Source organism: Brachionichthys hirsutus, chromosome 19 (assembly GCF_040956055.1).
Source record: "Brachionichthys hirsutus isolate HB-005 chromosome 19, CSIRO-AGI_Bhir_v1, whole genome shotgun sequence".
In the NCBI taxonomy this organism is placed as follows: domain Eukaryota; kingdom Metazoa; phylum Chordata; class Actinopteri; order Lophiiformes; family Brachionichthyidae; genus Brachionichthys; species Brachionichthys hirsutus.
In genome coordinates, this window is record NC_090915.1 from 176,419 (window position 1) to 195,774 (window position 19,356).

General features: G+C 42.3%; 1 protein-coding gene across 1 annotated transcript in view; it reads left to right on the top strand.

Moving 5' to 3' along the window:
* LOC137908236 (WD repeat-containing protein 7) overlaps positions 1-19,356 on the top strand; it is a 142,839-nt gene that overhangs the window by 106,739 nt on the left and 16,744 nt on the right. The window contains 5 exon segments of the mRNA XM_068752611.1: positions 4,531-4,717; positions 9,608-9,725; positions 10,338-10,487; positions 10,678-10,760; positions 18,750-18,849. Of these exon segments, the coding sequence (XP_068608712.1) occupies positions 4,531-4,717; positions 9,608-9,725; positions 10,338-10,487; positions 10,678-10,760; positions 18,750-18,849 (638 nt within the window).

The following is a 19,356-nucleotide window of genomic DNA, read 5'->3' on the forward strand; positions in this document are numbered from 1 at the left end:
AACTTTGCAATGCTGTTGACGACGACCAACACACTCACACCCACACACAACGACGCTCAACAGCACACACACACAAAATCACAATGCATTGTGCCTATGGGGAGGGGTCCGACGCCAACTTTGTCGGACAGCCACGAAATTCTGTGCAGACATGCGTCAAGTCAGGGCATAAACAAAATACTATTATGGCCACGCCCCCAGACACAAAGGAAGGCGGCCATATTGGATTGAAACTTAAGAACTGCTGAGTCAGCATTAATGCTCACGGTGCATTTGAACGAACACCTCCTCGGGGGTTTCACCAAATGAGCTGAAATTCAGTGTACACCATCTAGAGACTTGGGGCATCAAAAGTTATCTAAATTATTTTTATACATTTCACGGTTTGCGTGCGGCGAAGCTCCAAACTTGAGGTAGAATTTTGAGCGTTTTTGTACACCAAAAATGGATCTCATTTGCACACACACACACTCCAATCAAAACCAAATTTTAAACACTTATTGACCGTTCCTACCTGGACACTTTAAAAGTGAAACTTTGACAATTGGCCTTGCAGCGCCCCCTAGAAAACGATAAGAAAAATTGACTGGGAATTAAAAAAATAGTTTGCCAGAAATTATTGAAACTTACCAGAAGATTTCCTCATGTGGTCCCGATCAAAAACCCAATCGTAACCATGTCGTTGTTTTTACGGTGTTACTACGGTAATGGCCGAAGTTCCCCATGTTAATCAAATGAGTGCGACACAAAACAATCACCAATGTTATGAAAATGGCATATTAGCATGGAAACGTCCCAAATTAGCCACGTACATTCTCACACACATGCCGGTCGAAAAGGTCAATGACACCCAGGCTACATTTTTTACGCTGTTGCCATGGCAATGGCCAAAATGTCCCATATTACCCCAATAAAGTTAAAGACTGAAGTGTGGGTGACTAATGCAGCTCAAATATAAACACTTTTGAAGCACTGAGGACAAAAGCGGCGTGCGTCGGTGGGTCGGCTCATCGGCCTGTCGGCCGGCGAGGGCCTACAACGCCGCTTGCGGCTTTAATTAGATTCCGAGAACGGAGTTCAAGGAACCTATTGTTTTTTAAGAAATTATTATTATTTTCAAATGGCTTTTTGAGGCACTTCCCAGGCACCTAGGGGCTTGAAAACTATATGGAGTATCAAATCTGGTGTCTAGTTTCTAAATCTGGAATTTGATATTGCCTTCGGGCTCCATAGCGCCACCTAAAGGTGTTTTTTCTCCGAAAAGGTACTCGGATCGTCACGAAATCTGAGTATGTCGTTCCTCTGGGGGTCCCGAGCCTAGTAAATATTTTTGAGATTTTTTACGCAAACAAGAAGTCAGCCATCTTGGACGGCGTGCGAAGATTTGAAATGTACGAACGCGTTTTTGAGGACTTTAGCATCAACAAAAACCCACGAAACTTTACGCACATGTTCGCACCGGTAATTACAAGGATTCGGTTGTGTAATTTTAACTTTTGGTTGCATATTGGCTCTTTGGCGCCCTCTTGTTTTTTTTCCCTTGTAACATAGCTTTGACCCCCTCAACATACGCGAAAACTCTTGAAAATCGGTCAGGAGACGGGCATCGCCCAACTTGACGTGCTCGTACTGTGATTGCTCTCGGGATGTTTCGGGGGCTCCAGAGCGCCCCCTAATGCACGAGAGGCCGTAGTTTGAACGTATTTTGTCCCATAGTCACGAAATTTGGTAGGAAAGTCCAAATCGTCATTTCAGACATATTTGTAATTAGTTTTCATTAGCCCTGCCCACCCAGATGTCGGCCATATTGGATTTTGTGCGTTTTTCGGCATACTTTGACGAACTCCTTCCAGACGCTTTATCGGATTCGCGTCAAATTCGGGTGACGTAATCGCCAAGTACCCGCGACGTTAAATTGCGAAGGGATTTTTGATCCATCCAACGATGATGTCACAGGCCTTGTTTGAATGTGTCATTTTACCATTTTATAGGTCTCGAACTTTGCGATACTCCTCCTAGAGGTTTTGAGATATCAATCTCAAAGTCGGGCGACGGCCTCTCGACGCATTGACGATGCTAAATTGTGAAACTTTTGTGTTTTCGCAAATCGCTGTTGCCGTGGCGGCCTTGCGAACTTTGGTGTTTTGCCATGACGTGCGTGGCTGTTGGAGCTTCACTTTACATGATCCGACCGTCTCCAAATTTCACATGCTGGATGAGAGTCCAGACCTGAACTCAAGTACATGCAATTGGCTGTGATGGTCTTAGCGCCACCTACAGGAACAGGAGCATACATTGTCCAATCGGTCCCAAACTTGACACACTTCATCAGAGTCACGTCCAGAGGACGTACGGGTGTGTCTGACATTCCTGGATTGGGAATAAGCGCGTACCCCAACGTGTGCCAGGCCCCAACGTGCTCCGGGTTCGAGGAACCTCTCTAGGCTGCTCGCAGCTTTAATTTCTTTTTCTTTTTGCAGAGTTTACACTTATATGTAGGTGCAATTTCAAGCTGATATATCAATATTACAAGTGTCAATTTACACATGTGGGACTTTTTGTGGAACAATAACAGGTAATGGGTATATTGCACAAGCGCTCACCCTGTCAGTATTACCCCCCCCCCCCCCAAATGTTTTTTATGATCATAGCATATTTCATAGTCAACTATTAAACCAGTGTATACTCTAAAAGAATTAGGTGATAAAACCATAATGGGATAGTATCATTGGGATTTTAATAGTTTTTTATTGGTGCCTTGATGATTTATAATAATCACCAAGTGGAGGTCAACGTTCATTCATCCCTACATCAGTATTTATCTTTATAGCCTGCTGTTTTTATGTATATTGATGTATGTATTAAAAACATGATTGATTTGGTCTATTACTGGGCTTTTTTCTAATCATGTTGATCACCTGCTGGGATGAGTGGTCACTAACCTGCTTCAGTCTCAGCAGGCTAACAACACCAGGACATTTCTTACTCTATCATCCAGAGCATAGTAGCTCAACAATGCTAACACAGTGTACTGGCAAAATCTGTCACTGGACGTATGTCACAATGTTTGTGCCTAGTGATGTTTTGGCCCATGTAAAGTGTGTGTGTGTGTGTGTAAACCAGTATAAACCAGTGTGTATATATCATTGAGATTTTGATTTTGTAAAGTATCTTGAATCTTGAATCTATAGAAGGGGGTTCGCTCTTTAAGGTGGGCTCATGATGAAATACCAGCAGGTCCAGGTGATGAGATTAGCTGCGTGTGTCTGGAGACTGAAGGACCTTTAGAGTCATCAGCATCATAAATACTTCAAGCAAGTGATCTGTTTTATATTATGTTTTTCACATTAGGATTGAGTAGTATTTAAATTTCAATAAACTTCATTGATCTGTTAGTAAAATCAAGCAGCGGAATAAGCAAAAAACCACAGCTTCATAGTCGCAGTCCGGTCAGTCCTGTGCATACCTCACTGATTTGAATAGATCAATACATTATCAGGTAAAACCCCCCCAAAAAAACAGCCCTCACACTATGTTTCATCGGGTTTCATGTCAATGTTTCTGAATGTTAAAAAAAACTAAATGGCAGATGTTTATTCTCCGTCTTGATTTTCCTTCCACTCTATTTGAATAGAGTCTGCTAAAAGCTGTGGACCTCCGGATTCAGTGGTTTAGACAAGCAGAGCACAACTGTTAGACGCCTGTGTGTGTGTGTGTGTGTGTGTGTGTGTGTGTAGGAGGAGGAGGAGATTTTATTGAGGATGGCCATGTTTTCTGAAGTCTTAATGGTCAGTCTGTCCCCACAGAGACTGGCTCAAATGTCAGGTCAGCTATGGAGTGACCTCCATCCTACTCACTCTTTATCTTGTGTGTGTGTGAGTGTTGCACGTATAATATTTTTTACTAAAACATTATTTGAAACATTTGGATTCCAAACCAAATATCATGTCTGTCAGTGCATGTTTGAGATTAGAATGTCTGTCATGCAGCGTGGTGGGTGGGCCCCTGGCTGCCAACGGTGACGCCGTCGTCATACCGACCTGAGATGCTCTTGTCTCGCTCCACGATCTGCAGAAACGCTTCAAAATGTTGTAATACAAGCCATTTAGCTAATAACAACTGTGATTTTACATGTTTACTGAAATTCAACAGTTTGGAGGAAAGTTTTGAGTTTTGAACTTGAACCCTTTTAATCTTATTTCTATTTGTTGTTATATTCATTCCTGCAACAAACGAAGGGAAAGAACGAGTGAAGGTGATTAGTCACGTTATTGTACTATAGTGCTGAGTGTTATTTGATGTGCTCCTTATTGTAACCACACTGCAGCTAGGTTTTAAATATGTTTAAGAAAGGGATCAAAATATGCTAAAATGTCTGACAGGCTTAGTGTCCCGCAGACGTGACTCTCTTCATCGGTATAATTGCTTGCATACGGTTTATCCTGAGATGTGGCCTGTGCAGCTCTTCGTCCCATCCCCCCATCCGCTCTATTTTGCTTTATCTGATTCTATGGTTTCCACTCTTTGTAGGTAAGGCACTGACCTTCCTGCTGCTGCAGCCTCCCAGCCCCAAGCTGCCCCCCCACAGCACCATCCGCCGCACGGCCATCGATTTGATTGGCCGAGGGTTCACCGTCTGGGAGCCGTACATGGACGTGTCTGCGGTTCTCATGGGACTGTTGGAGCTGTGCGCCGAGGCCGAGAAGCAGCTGGCCAAGTGAGTCCAGCAGCGTGAACACACAGTGGTGGATGGTGAACCTGATCTGTTTCATACCCTGGAGGAGAACGCTAATGCAATGCGCCTGAATTTAGAATGAAAAGCTTAAGCGTTTATAAGAAAATTAGTATTTTGTCATCAAATGCCACTGAAATGATGGTCAGACCAACCCCAGATAGAACTTGAGGAGGCTGGAGCCTTGATTTAGACACAAGACTCATCCTGTCAGGTAACTAGGTTTTACTTACTTCACCACTTTATTAATGTGTCCCTCGGAGGGCATACTATGTATATACTATGGACACGTTCAAAGGACATATAAAACATGAGATTTGAGCGGTGCCATTCTACAAGTGCAGAGTTAACACAGTCCACAGGGCATGAGAACGGTGCACACGACAACAGGTTCTGTAATATATATATGAGCAGCAAGATGAAAATAGAGAACGCTGTGCACGGTCACCTCCTCTCCGAGCGTTCAGAGTCCTGATGGAGCGCGGGACAAAGGGGAACTTGTATCTGTTTTTAGTAGCTGGTGGACAGCTTGTACACACACACACACACACACACACTCGGGCATTATCGAGCTGAGTTATGGAAGCCAGGTCGTAACATTATGATGATGCAACATTGTCTGCGTTGCGCTGACATGTCGGCCTCGTGTCTGTGCTCGAGGTATGACCGTTTGCTCCGCTTCACCAGTACTGTTGTGCAGCAGCGCCCATCCAGGTACAAGAATTACGTACAGACTGTCATTTCATTTGGTCGTTTTCAGAGGATGGAGTTTAGATTTTATTGGTCGGTTTGGCTTTCCCGAGCTGAGATACGCGTGTCTATATGCCGGCGGTGGCGTGACTGAGTCAGTGGCCCGATGGTTGTCATCATGGCGGTCGTTACCAGTCTCTGTGACTGTCTGCTTGTCACAGGGGATCTTTGTAATCTTTGTTTTAGACTTAAAGTTTTTACGTTTTCCCACATTTCAAACAAAAACTACAAAATGAGCTTGACGAACAGAAATGTTTATTTTGATTTTACTCATTTCATTGTCGGGCTTTCAGCCTTGCCTCTTTGGATGCGTTTACCTTATCATGCGTGTTGCATCAGACTGTAGCTTGAGATGAGCCAGACACTCGTTGGAGTTGGACCGCTTCACCTCCTGGACCGTCATTGCCATTGATGTCAGCAGGGAGCAGGTCGTGCACAGTCTTTAAGACAGTACAGCAGTTTGCATGAACGAAGGTCAGCGGCCGTAAATGTATAGTATAAACGGCCTAGACGTATGCAAATCTAAAAGATGTTTGACCACAAAAATGTGAGCCAGGTTGTCGGTCATCGGGGGTTTCGTTTAACGACACAATCGTTTAGCGACCTTTGACGCCAGCCACCGGTGCAAGACTTGCACGAATAAGACAGGAAGTGCCTGAATGAATGCAGCACGTGTGTGTTCTCTCTAAACACGCGTGAACCGAACGGCGCCGACTGACTCCTGGCCAGCTGAGCTCTTTATCGCGTGCTATCGGCGCCATGGATGCCCGATGGTCTCCATGGCTGCCCGATGGTCTCCATGGCTGCCCGATGGTCTCCATGGCTGCCCGATGGTCTCCATCACAACATTCTCAACTGAAATTAGTGACCTTAAAGGTAAATAATAATAATAATAATGCTTGATTTTATAGAGCGCTTTTCTAGACACCCAAAGACGCTTCACAGTGTGCATTATTCATTCCCACCATACTTGGTGGTGGTAAGCTACTAGCCACAGCTGCCCTAGGGCAGATACAGCTGCCCTGGGGCAGACTGACAGGAGCGAGGCTGCCAATTTGCCACCACCAACATTCACACAGGCAATGTGGGTGAAGTGTCTTGCCCAAGGACACAACGACAGCGGACACATGTGAGCCAGGAATTGAACCGCCAACCTCTTGGTCATAGGACGACCAGCTCAACCACCTGCGCCACCGTCGAATGATGGATCAAAAATAAAACATTGTTTAGCGTTAGTTTGATCAATTCCATATTTACTGAATACTTTCATTGATCCCGGAGGGACATTGTGTACTTAAGTCGGATGCTTATTTCTCAGCAGGCGTTCGGTTTTGAGTGATTAAGCTCCAACAGTATCACAGAGGTGTGAGGTTGACACCAGCTGATTAGCCTGTATTGATTTGCTTGCTACAAGCTACCTTTCTAGTGTCAGCTTTTGAATATCAAAGCACACACCAAGTTGGGACTGATGGTATATTCCAGTTTGGGCACTGACTTGAAATGCATTGTGGTCGTTGAAGCCCCTTTCACGCATCAGATACGCAGAGTCTGTACACGTTCTGGAGGGTGTTATTGAGGAACAGGTTTTCTGTGTTTCTGTTTCAGCAGCATCACATGGGTCTGTATGACAGGGCTGAGTTAACAGGACATGTTATGTGTGTGACCAACCCGGTGATCTAAACCATCCTTCACCTCTGAGCAGAGAAGATCCATATACAGGTGGTCCACACTTGGCCGACAAATTGGGGGCTCAAGGATGTTTATATTTGCATACGTATAGGCCATGTATCCTGTACACGTGCACGTACTCACTCACAGATCTGCAGAAGTGCGTTCTTAGATCGTGTTTGTGACTCGCTGGCAGTCGTTCAGGTCCGAGGATGTGTTTTTCATCCAGAGATGGCTCTATTCTGTCCACTTTTTTATGGTCAGGGGTCTGCGTGTAAACGGGTAGATTTACCTGGAGCCAATAGAACTCAATGATAAATAAATAAAAAGAAATGAGAGGACTCTTTCTGGCAGGATTAGGGCGCTGTAAATATAATAATGTAAATATTATACTGAATGAATATTGCAAATATTATTTCAGTATTCAGTCTTTTGTTCATGAGTGTCAGTGACCCTTTAATTAAAGTAGAAGATTAGTAATATCTTCATTGACGCATTCTACGTTTGTCTTTGTTGGGAGGTTGGAGGGCTTTTAGGTTGTGTGTAGCCCAACTGAGCTTTCGGTGTTGCTCTCTCTCTCTCCCCCAATCCTAAATTACCTTCACTACATCGGCCTTTAAGATGCCGCTAGTGGTCGACCTCTAACAGTAATAATAATCCAGATTATTTCATTACACGTTCTAAATGTTGCTTTTTAACCTCTGTGCTTGTCGGCACAATTAGCTCTCTGCACTTGTACCACCTTATATCAGCGTGGTGACTGTTTCCAATTACAGCCACCCCATCAAGTGGAATTCAATATTTCAGTATTGCTGATATATTGCCAATATTTCAACAACATGAATCGCAGGTTCTGTAGCTGTGATCATCCGTCCACCCATCGCTCCCTCTTTCTCTCTCTATTCCTGTCCCTCCCTTGGATTCATTTCTTAACAAAGTTCCCCCCCTTACACCCACCAATGTACTTATTGGGGTGTGTGGCCAGCTGTTAGTGTGTGTGTGTTGTATGGTGGGCTCCATTATGCCATCGTCCAGCCAATGGCTCCCATTGACTGCCTTGACATTGGAAGCTGCCCACTAATCTCTTCATTCCATTTATTAGTGAGGCTTGATTTCTGCCACTCTCCTCTGTTGTATTACGTTTTCCTCCTCTGTCTATGAAATTATCGATCCAAATGCCTCCCTTCCTCCGCATCATTGCAAAAATAATAATCATGGGAATTATAGCTCAATTTTCCTTCTTGCTCTCGACCATAGTGCTCAGTTGTTCAACATTTATCAATAAGCCATAAAGATGACAAGTTCCTTCATTACTATTCGCACACACTGTGGTTTATATTCATTATGCCCCATGAACACCATCTTGCTGTCGCAAATTGTAAATGAAGCATTAAATGTGGATTAAACCACCACTGAAAGTCATCCCAAGCATAGTAAATGGACTATATATTTAGAAACGTGTCAGAAATTAGACTTTCAATCTGTCCAACAGCAGCCAATCAGGACAGATGATATTAAACGGACTCTGAAGGTTGGTCCGTTATTGACAGTGTCCACTACTTCAGGAATACAGTAGTCCCTCATTTTCTGCGGGGGTTACGTTCCAAAAATAACCCGCAATAAGTGAAATCCGCAATGTAGTCATCTTTATTTATTTTAATTATTATACATGTACATAAATGTTTTAAGGCTGTAAAACCCCTCACCACACACTTTATACACGTTTAACAGGCAGGCATTCATCTAAATAGATTGTTTCAGTATTATAGAATGAAACCAAAGATCAAAACCTTTTCAGAACTAAACATTTGTTTGAGAAATATAAATATATAGTACGTACAGTAAACGTTTTCCTGTTAATAATGTTAAGGCGTGCAGGTCGAGGAAAGAGCCGCTTGGAGTGCAGAAGAACAAATATTCTACTCGTGCTGTCTTTAGCCTCTCATGCTGCTTTATTGGATAGCTTAGCACAGCGGAACGGCAGCGGCTACATGTATCAACAGGAAGAAACAAAACCCAAAAGGGACGTGACGTTTATGCTCCTACAAAATAAAAGCCTCTTTTTACACAGAGAATAAGAGCGCTATAAAACAAACGCTTAACAAATAAACATGATAGCTTTTAGAAATAAAAAAATTAATTTTAATGATCAACCTACGAGGTTGAACACATGAGAAATGATTAATAGCGACTCACGCGTATTTCACAGTTCCTCCGACCGCGCCTCTTCATCCTTGCGCCGCTTGCTCTGAAAAATTGCATTAAAACTCTGCGAAGCAGCGAAGTTGCGGAAGATGAACCGCATTATATCGAGGGACTACTGTAGTCTATAAACTGTTCAAATAAGATTCTATTGTAAGGTTGTGGAGGATCTGTTATCTTGAGATCACCTTAGGTTTATAGTTATTTATGGGATTCAAATAAAGCTTCAAGCTCTCTCACCGTCTTTCTCCTCAGTATTACCATGGGTCTACCGCTCAATCCACCAGCAGACTCTGCTCGTTCCGCCCGCCATGCCCTGTCTCTCATTGCTACAGCCCGCCCACCGGCCTTCATCACGACCATCGCACGAGAGGTGAGACTGAACTTCTTTCCACCAGCCTCTCCTTTACATATTGCTCAAATGTGATCATTGAAGTTTGAAGTGGAATGAGCTCGAGCTTTTATTCAAATCTTCTAGCCTCGTTTGACTTGCCCAGACCGTTTCCATACTGAACCGACGGAGGAACACTAAAAGAGGACCTGCTGTTTTTGTCTGACTTCCACGGACTAATATTACAGTTCTGTGTCCCTGTTACTGACTTTGAAAGAACATGAAAGGTGCCTATGGAGCTTCTCAGTCATCGAGATCCTGATGGAATAAATTAAACTGCCGTCCGAGAGACTTCTTCAGATGAAAGATCTGAGTAGGATAAATGGGAAGACATCACAGCATGGAACAACTCTGCACTTTGAAGGGGAATCTCTCAGCTGATTTGATAACGATAGACGTTCATGGATACATCATATTTTAGAACTTGGAGGAAAAATGGTTTTTTTCAACCATTTTGATGTTTTTCTCGATAAAATATGAAAACAAAATACTTTATCAGTGCTATATTAATAGAAGTACTAACAACATGAAATGTCATTCTTAGCTAAAGCATTGATATATATACACCCTCTGAGCGATACGTTTCTCTTCCAGGTTCATCGGTACAATGCAGCTCAGGCAAACTCGCAGTCGCAGCAGAACGTTCACACCACCACTCTGGCCAGAGCGAAGACTGAGATACTGCGAGTGATCGACATCCTGGTGGAGAAGATGCCAGGAGATGTTGTGGATCTGCTGGTCGAGGTGAATGTGCTATGTTGCTAACTATGGATGATCCCAGTGACCGATCCTCTGCTGCAGTTGACTCGAGAAACACAAAAGGGTTTTTCATGGATGCAAGACGATAACTAAATAACATCTACAACATGACTTTCACTTGTTACTTTTCCTCCTCCCCCACATTTTGTCTCCTCCTTCTCAACCTCCTCTTCAGGTAATGGACATCATCATGTACTGTATCGAGGGTTCTCTCGTGAAGAAGAAAGGGCTGCAGGAGTGTTTCCCTGCTATTTGCAAGTACGTTTTCATTCACACATTTATGTTGATGTCTTTGGGGAGGAGTTATCTTAAGTTTGATCCCGTGCTGACAAAGTTCAGAGGTCAACTTGCAGGACATATACTAGTGTCTTGTGTCTGAGACAACTTAATTTGACACTGATGTGTCTTTTCTGGCTCTTGGTTTTGAAGTAACAGTTGACTTGTGGGTATCTTCACATTAAACTATTTAAAAAAAACACAAATATATGACATGTTTATCTCATGCAGTGCAGTTTTTAGAGAAATCCTGCGTACTGTGCTGCCTGTCTGCCGACATCAGCTGTTGAATGTGCTGACTTTTCAAATCTGTTACTGTACTTTTGGCTCGTCCCGTGAGAGGTCGCCACAGCAAAGGAAGGTTTTGCGCATGTGAATATCAGACCTCGCCAAGCTGTAATGACGACCTACATCCCTGTTCGGGACAACACTGCTGTTTTTGGGTGGATGATTGGCGCTTATTACAACGTAATAAAAAAGACGAAACAGGAAGGATGCAGGGAGAAGGAGGGAAAATGGTGGAGCAGAGGTGATGATGATGAATATATTTATTAGATAGAATGTTAGAGTACAAGTACATTCACACTGTAGCATGTATTACAGTACAAGTACAGTCAAACAGTAGCATGCATTACAGTACAAGTACAGTCACACAGTAGCATGTATTACAGTACAAATACAGTCAAACATCCTGTCTAAGAGGAGCATTTCTAAAAAGCCCTTGCGGTCTTGTTTCCGTTGAAAGTCCTTCGTACATAAATCATCAACATTTAACAATACAAATTTAACAATACAAATAAAAATAAAACCAATATTAAATTGCTCAATTGATGCAAAATAACAATAGAAAAATAAAAATAATTTTACACCACCGACGCAAACTAACAATAAATCTAAAATAAATTACACCACTGATGCAGAACGACAATGAATGACAATAGATTACATAAATTACAATAAATTACAATAAATTACAAAGACACTTCATATGTGCAACGTAGGTGGACAAAAAAGGGGGGGGGGGGGGGTTGATCCGGAGAGAGTCGTGATGACTATCTCCGTTTCTGCCCCCCTGAAAGGTGTATTTTTAGGGCCTTTTTGAAGGAGGCCAAAGAGGTGCATGTTTTGAGGGCGGGAGTCAAACCGTTCCACCCTTGGGGGGCAGTATTGTAAAAAGATGATTTACCCATGTTAGTCCTGTGGGAGGGGGTAATCAGGTTGTTGTTTGAGCTCCCTCTAGTGTTGTGGCTGTGGAGGTGTTTATTCAGGTATGCAGGGATTGAGGGGACTGAGGGCAGAGCTGCATTGACTATTTTAAATGCCAATCCCATTTTGAGTTGTTTAACCCTGTCTTCTACCCTGAGCCATTTTAGGCTAGCAAAATGTCCAGGAAGAAGGTGGGTCATGGGCCCCAGATTGAGGAGTAGCCGAATCAGTTTGTTTTGGGAGGTTTGGAGCCTGGTTTTCAGGGACACTTTGATGTTTGAATACCAGGAGGTGCTAGCATAGTCAAAGAGGGGCTGAACGAGGCTCCAGCAAGAGTCCGGAGAGCACTTTTGTTGACAAAAGCAGACATTCTGCCCAAAAATCTTGTTCTCTGATTGACTTTTTTGATCACCTTAGTTGCCATACTATCACCAGACAGGTATTTGTCAAGAACACAGCCCAAATAGGTAATCTCTTCTTTGCTGGAGATTACTGTATTATCGACTGTGACCTTGAAATCTGGTAATCTGAGAACTATAAGTAGTTTAACACTGGAGAGTATGAGTTGGCGCTTAGTCTTGTTTTATAGATGTAAACAACTGTTCAGATGTTTGATGTGTCATTAAAGTAAAACGTACTAGAGTCGAAGTAGCGATCTGCTAGAAATGTCGCTCTGAACAAAAAGCTCGTTTTCTCAGTTTTCTGTTGAAAACTACTGATTTTGGAGAATTTTGCCTCTCCTCATTGGCCAATAACTCCTGAACAGAAAACGGTAGGAACACGCTTTGGTAGGTTCGGTGTTTGCGTAGTCATAGTACTTAATGTTCTGTGGGTCTTTAAATATAGTGCAAAATTAACAAAAAACGCTGGTACTGGGCGCACTGAATGCGTTAAGTGTTTAAATACTGCAAAAAACTATAAAAACAGATAATTTACAAATTATTTTTATTAAAGAAGTAAGTGTTGGCACTCTGTGCTTGAGGATGTTGTAAAGTAGCACTCATGAAAAGGTTGCTCTCAATCTACAAAGACACAAGGCAGCTCCTTCTGACCTTCCCTGTACTTCTCCATTGCTAGACTTCTTCTTCTTCTTCTTCTGTCGTATGTTCTTTGACCTTCAGCTCTGTTGCAGCAATCCAGTCCACTGTGTTATTGTCCAAATCAATTAAGCCTTGATCACCATTTGGTGATCGTACGACTCATCAGATTTATCCCTCTATAGTTTCTACAACTCTTTATGTCAAGATTCAAGATACTTTATTGTCATTATGCGAACATAATAAAATTGTGAGAAGGCCCACGGCTTAAGGCACACATCATAACATAATCAAATCCAAAACTAAATTCTCTCTCTTAAAGAAACAATATATATATATACACAGAGAGAGTGAGAATCACAGGCAGTAGTGCAAAATAGCAGCAGCAGCAACAGGGCAGGTCTCCCTTCTTCTTGAAAATGGACACCAGAACACTTCTCCTCCGTTCCTCGGGCATCTTCTTCCCCTCTAGGATTGTATTGAACAACCCCGTTAGAAACTTGACAGCTGCCTCTCCTAGACACTTCATTACCTCTACTATCCTTTGTTCTATCTCATTTTCCTCATTCATTAATTCCTCTAAATACTTCTTCCATCTTCCGAGCACACTACTGGTCTCTGTCAACACGTTGCCATCTCTTTGCTTAATCACTCTAACATGCTGAACATCCTTCCCATCTTTGGTATCTCTGTCTGGCCAGCCACAGTGGGTACCACTTTGCTAGCGAGGTACAACTTTAGGAGCAGCGTCGCGTGGCTGAAAAGGGCGCTCGTCGATTGGACAAAGTAGACGGGGAAGTCCCGCCCTCTCCCATGTTTTTTTTTTTTGAGTGCGCCGTTACGGCTGCTGCTCATTAACGGAGGGAAGCTCATTTATTTCTGGCCTAAATCATGAATGTTACACAACGCTAGTCGTTTTTAACAAACACAAAGTCTCCGGATCAGTTCAGAACTACGGAATGAGAAACTATCGCTGTTGAACAGCTGATTCTCCGCTCTGCGCTGGACTGTTAAGGCGCCGTGGCGCTGCAGGGAGAAGTTGTGTCAGTTACCGGTGATACGTAGCTGGTTCTGAAAAAAATATTAAAGTATTATAACGCATATTTAGTAAATGAAATCTACACACAGCAGTACATATTTAGTTAATGAAATCTATACACAGCGGTGCATATTTAGTTAATGAAATCTACACACAGCAGTACATATTTAGTTAATGAAATCTACACACAGCAGTACATATTTAGTAAATAAAATCTACACACAGCGGTACATAATTAGTCAATGAAATCTACACACAGCGGTACATATTTAGTAAATGAAATCTACACACAGCGGTACATATTTAGTTAATGAAATCTACACACAGCGGTACATATTTAGTTAATGAAATCTACACACAGCAGTACATATTTAGTTAATGAAATCTACACACAGCAGTACATATTTAGTTAATGAAATCTACACACAGCGGTACATATTTAGTTAATGAAATCTACACACAGCGGTACATATTTAGTTAATGAAATCTACACACAGCGGTACATAATTAGTCAATGAAATCTACACACAGCAGTACATATTTAGTTAATGAAATCAAAACACAGCGGTACATATTTAGTTAATGAAATCTACACACAGCGGTACATATTTAGTCAATGAAATCTACACACAGCGGTACATATTTAGTCAATGAAATCTACACACAGCGGTACATATTTAGTCAATGAAATCTACACACAGCGGTACATATTTAGTTAATGAAATCTACACACAGCGGTACATATTTAGTTAATGAAATCTACACACATCGTTACATATTTAGTAAATGAAATCTACACACAGCGGTACATATTTAGTTAATGAAATCTACACACAGCGGTACATATTTAGTTAATGAAATCTACACACAGCGGTACATATTTAGTTAATGAAATCTACACACAGCGGTACATATTTAGTTAATGAAATCTACACACAGCAGTACATATTTAGTAAATGAAATCTACACACAGCGGTACATAATTAGTCAATGAAATCTACACACAGCGGTACATATTTAGTAAATGAAATCTACACACAGCGGTACATATTTAGTTAATGAAATCTACACACAGCAGTACATATTTAGTAAATGAAATCTACAAACAGCGGTACATATTTAGTTAATGAAATCTACACACAGCAGTACATATTTAGTTAATGAAATCTACACACAGCAGTACATATTTAGTAAATGAAATCTACACACAAGCGGTACATATTTAGTTAATGAAATCTACGCACAGCGGTACATATTTCGCCACTTTTATTTTTTTTGGAGCAGCTTGGAGTGCTCGCTGTACTTCCTCTTCCGGAGACGCACCGCGTAGCGGGTCACTACGTACGTTGCTCCGTCCTTTGCTCCGCCGAAAGGGACCGAGACCCTCCTTTTCAGACGGACTTTTTTGATCCTCTCCAGAGTCCGGATGCGCGTTCAAACGGGCCCAAACGGAGCGGATTATCTGAGGAAAGGAACTCTGGTCAGTTTAAAAGGGAGCAAATGGCGCAGTGTGAACGCACCTTGAGTGGAGAGTTCTATAAAATATTTACTAAAGAACTTGTTCCTAGCCTCTGTAAAGTATTTAACTATGCTCTGAATGCAAACGATCCACCAAAAAGCTGGTCAGAGGCTATAATAACAGTAATACACAAGGAAGGAAAAGACCAAAAAGAATGTGCATCTTATCGACCAATCAGCCTGCTTGGAAGTGATGTAAAGATTCTTGGAGCCATAATATCTAGGAGGATGCAGACGTGTATCGGAAAATTAATTCAACCAGACCAAACAGGGTTTATTGCAGGAAGACAAGGCTCAAATAATATCAGAAGGGCATTAAATGTCAAATCTGCTGCCAGGAAATCCCTCCATCCTGCGATGCTTCTCTTGCTGGACGCGGAGAAGGCGTTTGACAGGGTGGACTGGATGTTCTTAAATCACACATTAAAGGAGTTTGGTTTTGGTTCTACTTTTATCAACTGGATCAATACTCTGAACAAAGGTCCGGTGTCGAGAATACGTGTAAATGGTCCGATTTTTTCCACATAAAGAGGGGGGTACGACAGGGAAGCCCAACAGCTCCAATTCTCTTTGCTGTAAGTATTGAACCCTTGGCAGAATGGATCAGATCAAATAAACAAATAGAGGGAATACAGGATCAAGGGGGTTTAGAACACAAAATATCCCTATTCGCGGACGATATACTTTTATATATTAAAAACCCATTGTCTTCTATTCCTCCTCTAATGCATTGTCTGGGGAAATTTGGAGACATTTCGGGTTACAAAATAAATGAAGGAAAATCGGAAGCTATGATGATCAGTGGACACTGGCCCGGCCAGCTGAACACACAGGCAAACTTTAGGTGGCCAAAAGAGGGGTTCAGGTACCTAGGAGTGTTCCTAACACAAGAGTCCTCAAGACTTTATAAATCAAACCATGTCAAGCTCCTGTCTCAGGTCAAGAAGGATTTAGAGAGGTGGCAACTGTTACCCCTTTCTATAATCGGTCGAATCGAAACGATAAGGATGAATGTGCTCCCGAGGTTTCTATTTGTTTTTCAATCCCTCCCAGTCACAGTGCCAAACGGCACTTTCAAATTAGTGGATAGGCTTATTTCAAACTTCATCTGGCAAAATAAACGACCCAGGGTGAGACTAAAAGTTCTAAAATCTTCCAAGCAAAGGGGTGGCCTAGCCTTCCCAAATTTAAAGGGATATTACTGGGCGGCCCAGTTCAAGGCTCTGGTTACATGGATCAGGATGGATACAGGCACAAAGTGGTTTCAGATGGAGCAAAGTCCGGTGCCAGATAGATCAATATCAGCATTGTTATTCATGGACACAAAATAGCGACAAAAACTGAAAGTACAGAATGAGTGGGTTAAATTTACTCTGTGTGTGGGAAAAGATTGGAAAACAATTACGATTGCCCCTTGCCTTGTCAAGGGCATCCAAAATAACAGCCATAGCAGACTTTTTACCAGCAAGATTAGACAGTGGCTTCAACAGGTGGGCTGATAAGGGCTTGATAACGATGAACCAAATGTTTATGGGGATGCATCTGAAATCATTCTCACAGATTCAAACTGAGTTTGGGCTGCCTAATAGGGATCTGTTCCGATTCTTCCAACTACGTCACTATTTAAAGAAACATGACGAATTTGGAAGAGTTGGACAACAACCAGAACACTTTGAACAATATTGGATAGAAGTAGTGGAGAGCAAAAAGGTGTTAATAAGGATAATTTCTAATCTGTACAAAATTATTCAAGCAGAACAGGAAGACAACACACTAGATTTGAAAAACAAATGGGAATTAAAGCCGCAAGCGGCGTTGTAGGCCCTCGCCGGCCGACAGGCCGTTGAGCTGACCCGCCGACGCACGCCGCTTTTGTCCTGAGTGCTTCACAAGTGTTTAGATTTGAGCTGCATGAGTAGCTCACAGTTTAGTCAAATCGTTATTTGGATTATATGGCCATCTGCCATCAGGAGTTTTTAAGGCCGCCTTCCTGTGTGTCTGGGGGCGTGGCCACAAGACTTTTTTTTTTTGCCCTGACATGACGCATGTCTGTACCGAATTTCGTGGCTGTCCGACAAAGTTGGCGTCGGACCCCTCCCCATAGGAGGGGTGTCCATCGCCATGGCAACAGTGTAGAAAATGCAGCCTGGGTGTCATTGCCTTTTCAACCGGCATGTGTGTGAGAATGTATGTGGCAAATTTGGGACGTTTCCATGCTAATATGCCATTTTCATAAGATTGGTGATTGTTTTGTGTCGCACTCATTTGATTAACATGGGGAATGCCGGCCATTGCCACGGCAACACCGTCAAAAGAACAACGTGGTTACGATTGGGTTTTTTGATCGGTAATCTAGGTATGGCAGAGACTATCATGGAGAACGTATCAGCACCACACACTGCATGTGATTTTTGTCTGAGACTTTAGAGAACATTGTCACAGAAAGAAAATTGTCAAAAGTGTCGGCACCAATTCACAACAGCCACAGTTGAAGTCGCCTTTAAGCGTTTCCAGTCAATACAGTTTCAGTCCTCCTCTGTCTGGAAGGCGTTTGTGATGTTGATCTTTTGTTGTCGGCACAAAATTGTAAATTATTGTGCAAAGATTGACACCAGAGAGTTTATTCTTTCTTTCCATTTCCATTCACTGGTCCCATCCCAACTGGAAGTGTGTTAAATGCTGGAATGTTGGAGACGTTTCCTTCATAATTCTGTTTTGAGAAAGGCGTTCCGCAGTTTGATTGGTGCCTGGTGTCTTTTTCTACAAATTTCCATATTTGTGTAAATTCATTTTTTAAGCACTGCAACCGATTTTGAATCTGTGTGTGAAGTATCTTAATAATAATAATGCATTGGCTTGTCTGGACACTCAAAGACGCTTTTACATTGTGCATTATTCATTCACTCCGTACTTGGTGGTGGTGAACTACATCTACTAAACTACAATATTTTCCTTTTTACAGTTTTGGCTTATCTCAATGCAGTCATATTTTCTTGCGACTTCTTTTGGCACACTTTCTAGTGTTTCTACTGTTCTACTTTAAAGTTTTATGAGAAAATATTGTAGGCATGCATGAGTAACTCTTTGTTTCTGGAAATCACCATTTTTGTCCTTGCTTGATTGCTGTGTTGAATGTCACAGTATTGTTGTCTTTGTTATCTGCTCGTTCAGGTTCTACATGGTCGGTTACTGTGACCGGAGTCATCGCATTGCAGTCGGAGCTCGCCAGGGTTCAGTGGCTCTCTACGATGTCCGGACTGGAAAATGTCAGGTACCGTGGGAACACTGTTCATTTCAGTAGAACTGATGATTTATTGCAACAGGAGGGGCAAAATATGCCCAAAAGATGATTGCTCTGTGATTGCACCAGAGTCACTCTTTCACCTGCATCCATCCATACACACTTTTCCCATTCGCTCAATCGATGCCTCATGTATCTACAATCACTGACATAATCTTCATGAATTCATCCATGTCTCATCAGTCTCGCTCTAGTTAGTGCGGTTTTTCTGTCCGTCCATTAAAATGACGGCGGAGAATAAGAAGCGGAGCTCGAGCAGCGGATGGAAAGAGAGGAGGGAAGTGGGAGAAGGTTTGTTCACGTTGTCTCTCTTTTGTCTGATTAACGATGAAGCAGTCGCTCTGTTAACAAACACATTTTTTTCTTTCATCACACATTATGTTTGAGTGTGCATGAGATGGTTAAACGTGTGTACTTGTGTGTATTGATTGCCTGTGTGTATTTTTGTGTTAGTACTTTGCAGCTTATTGATTTGCA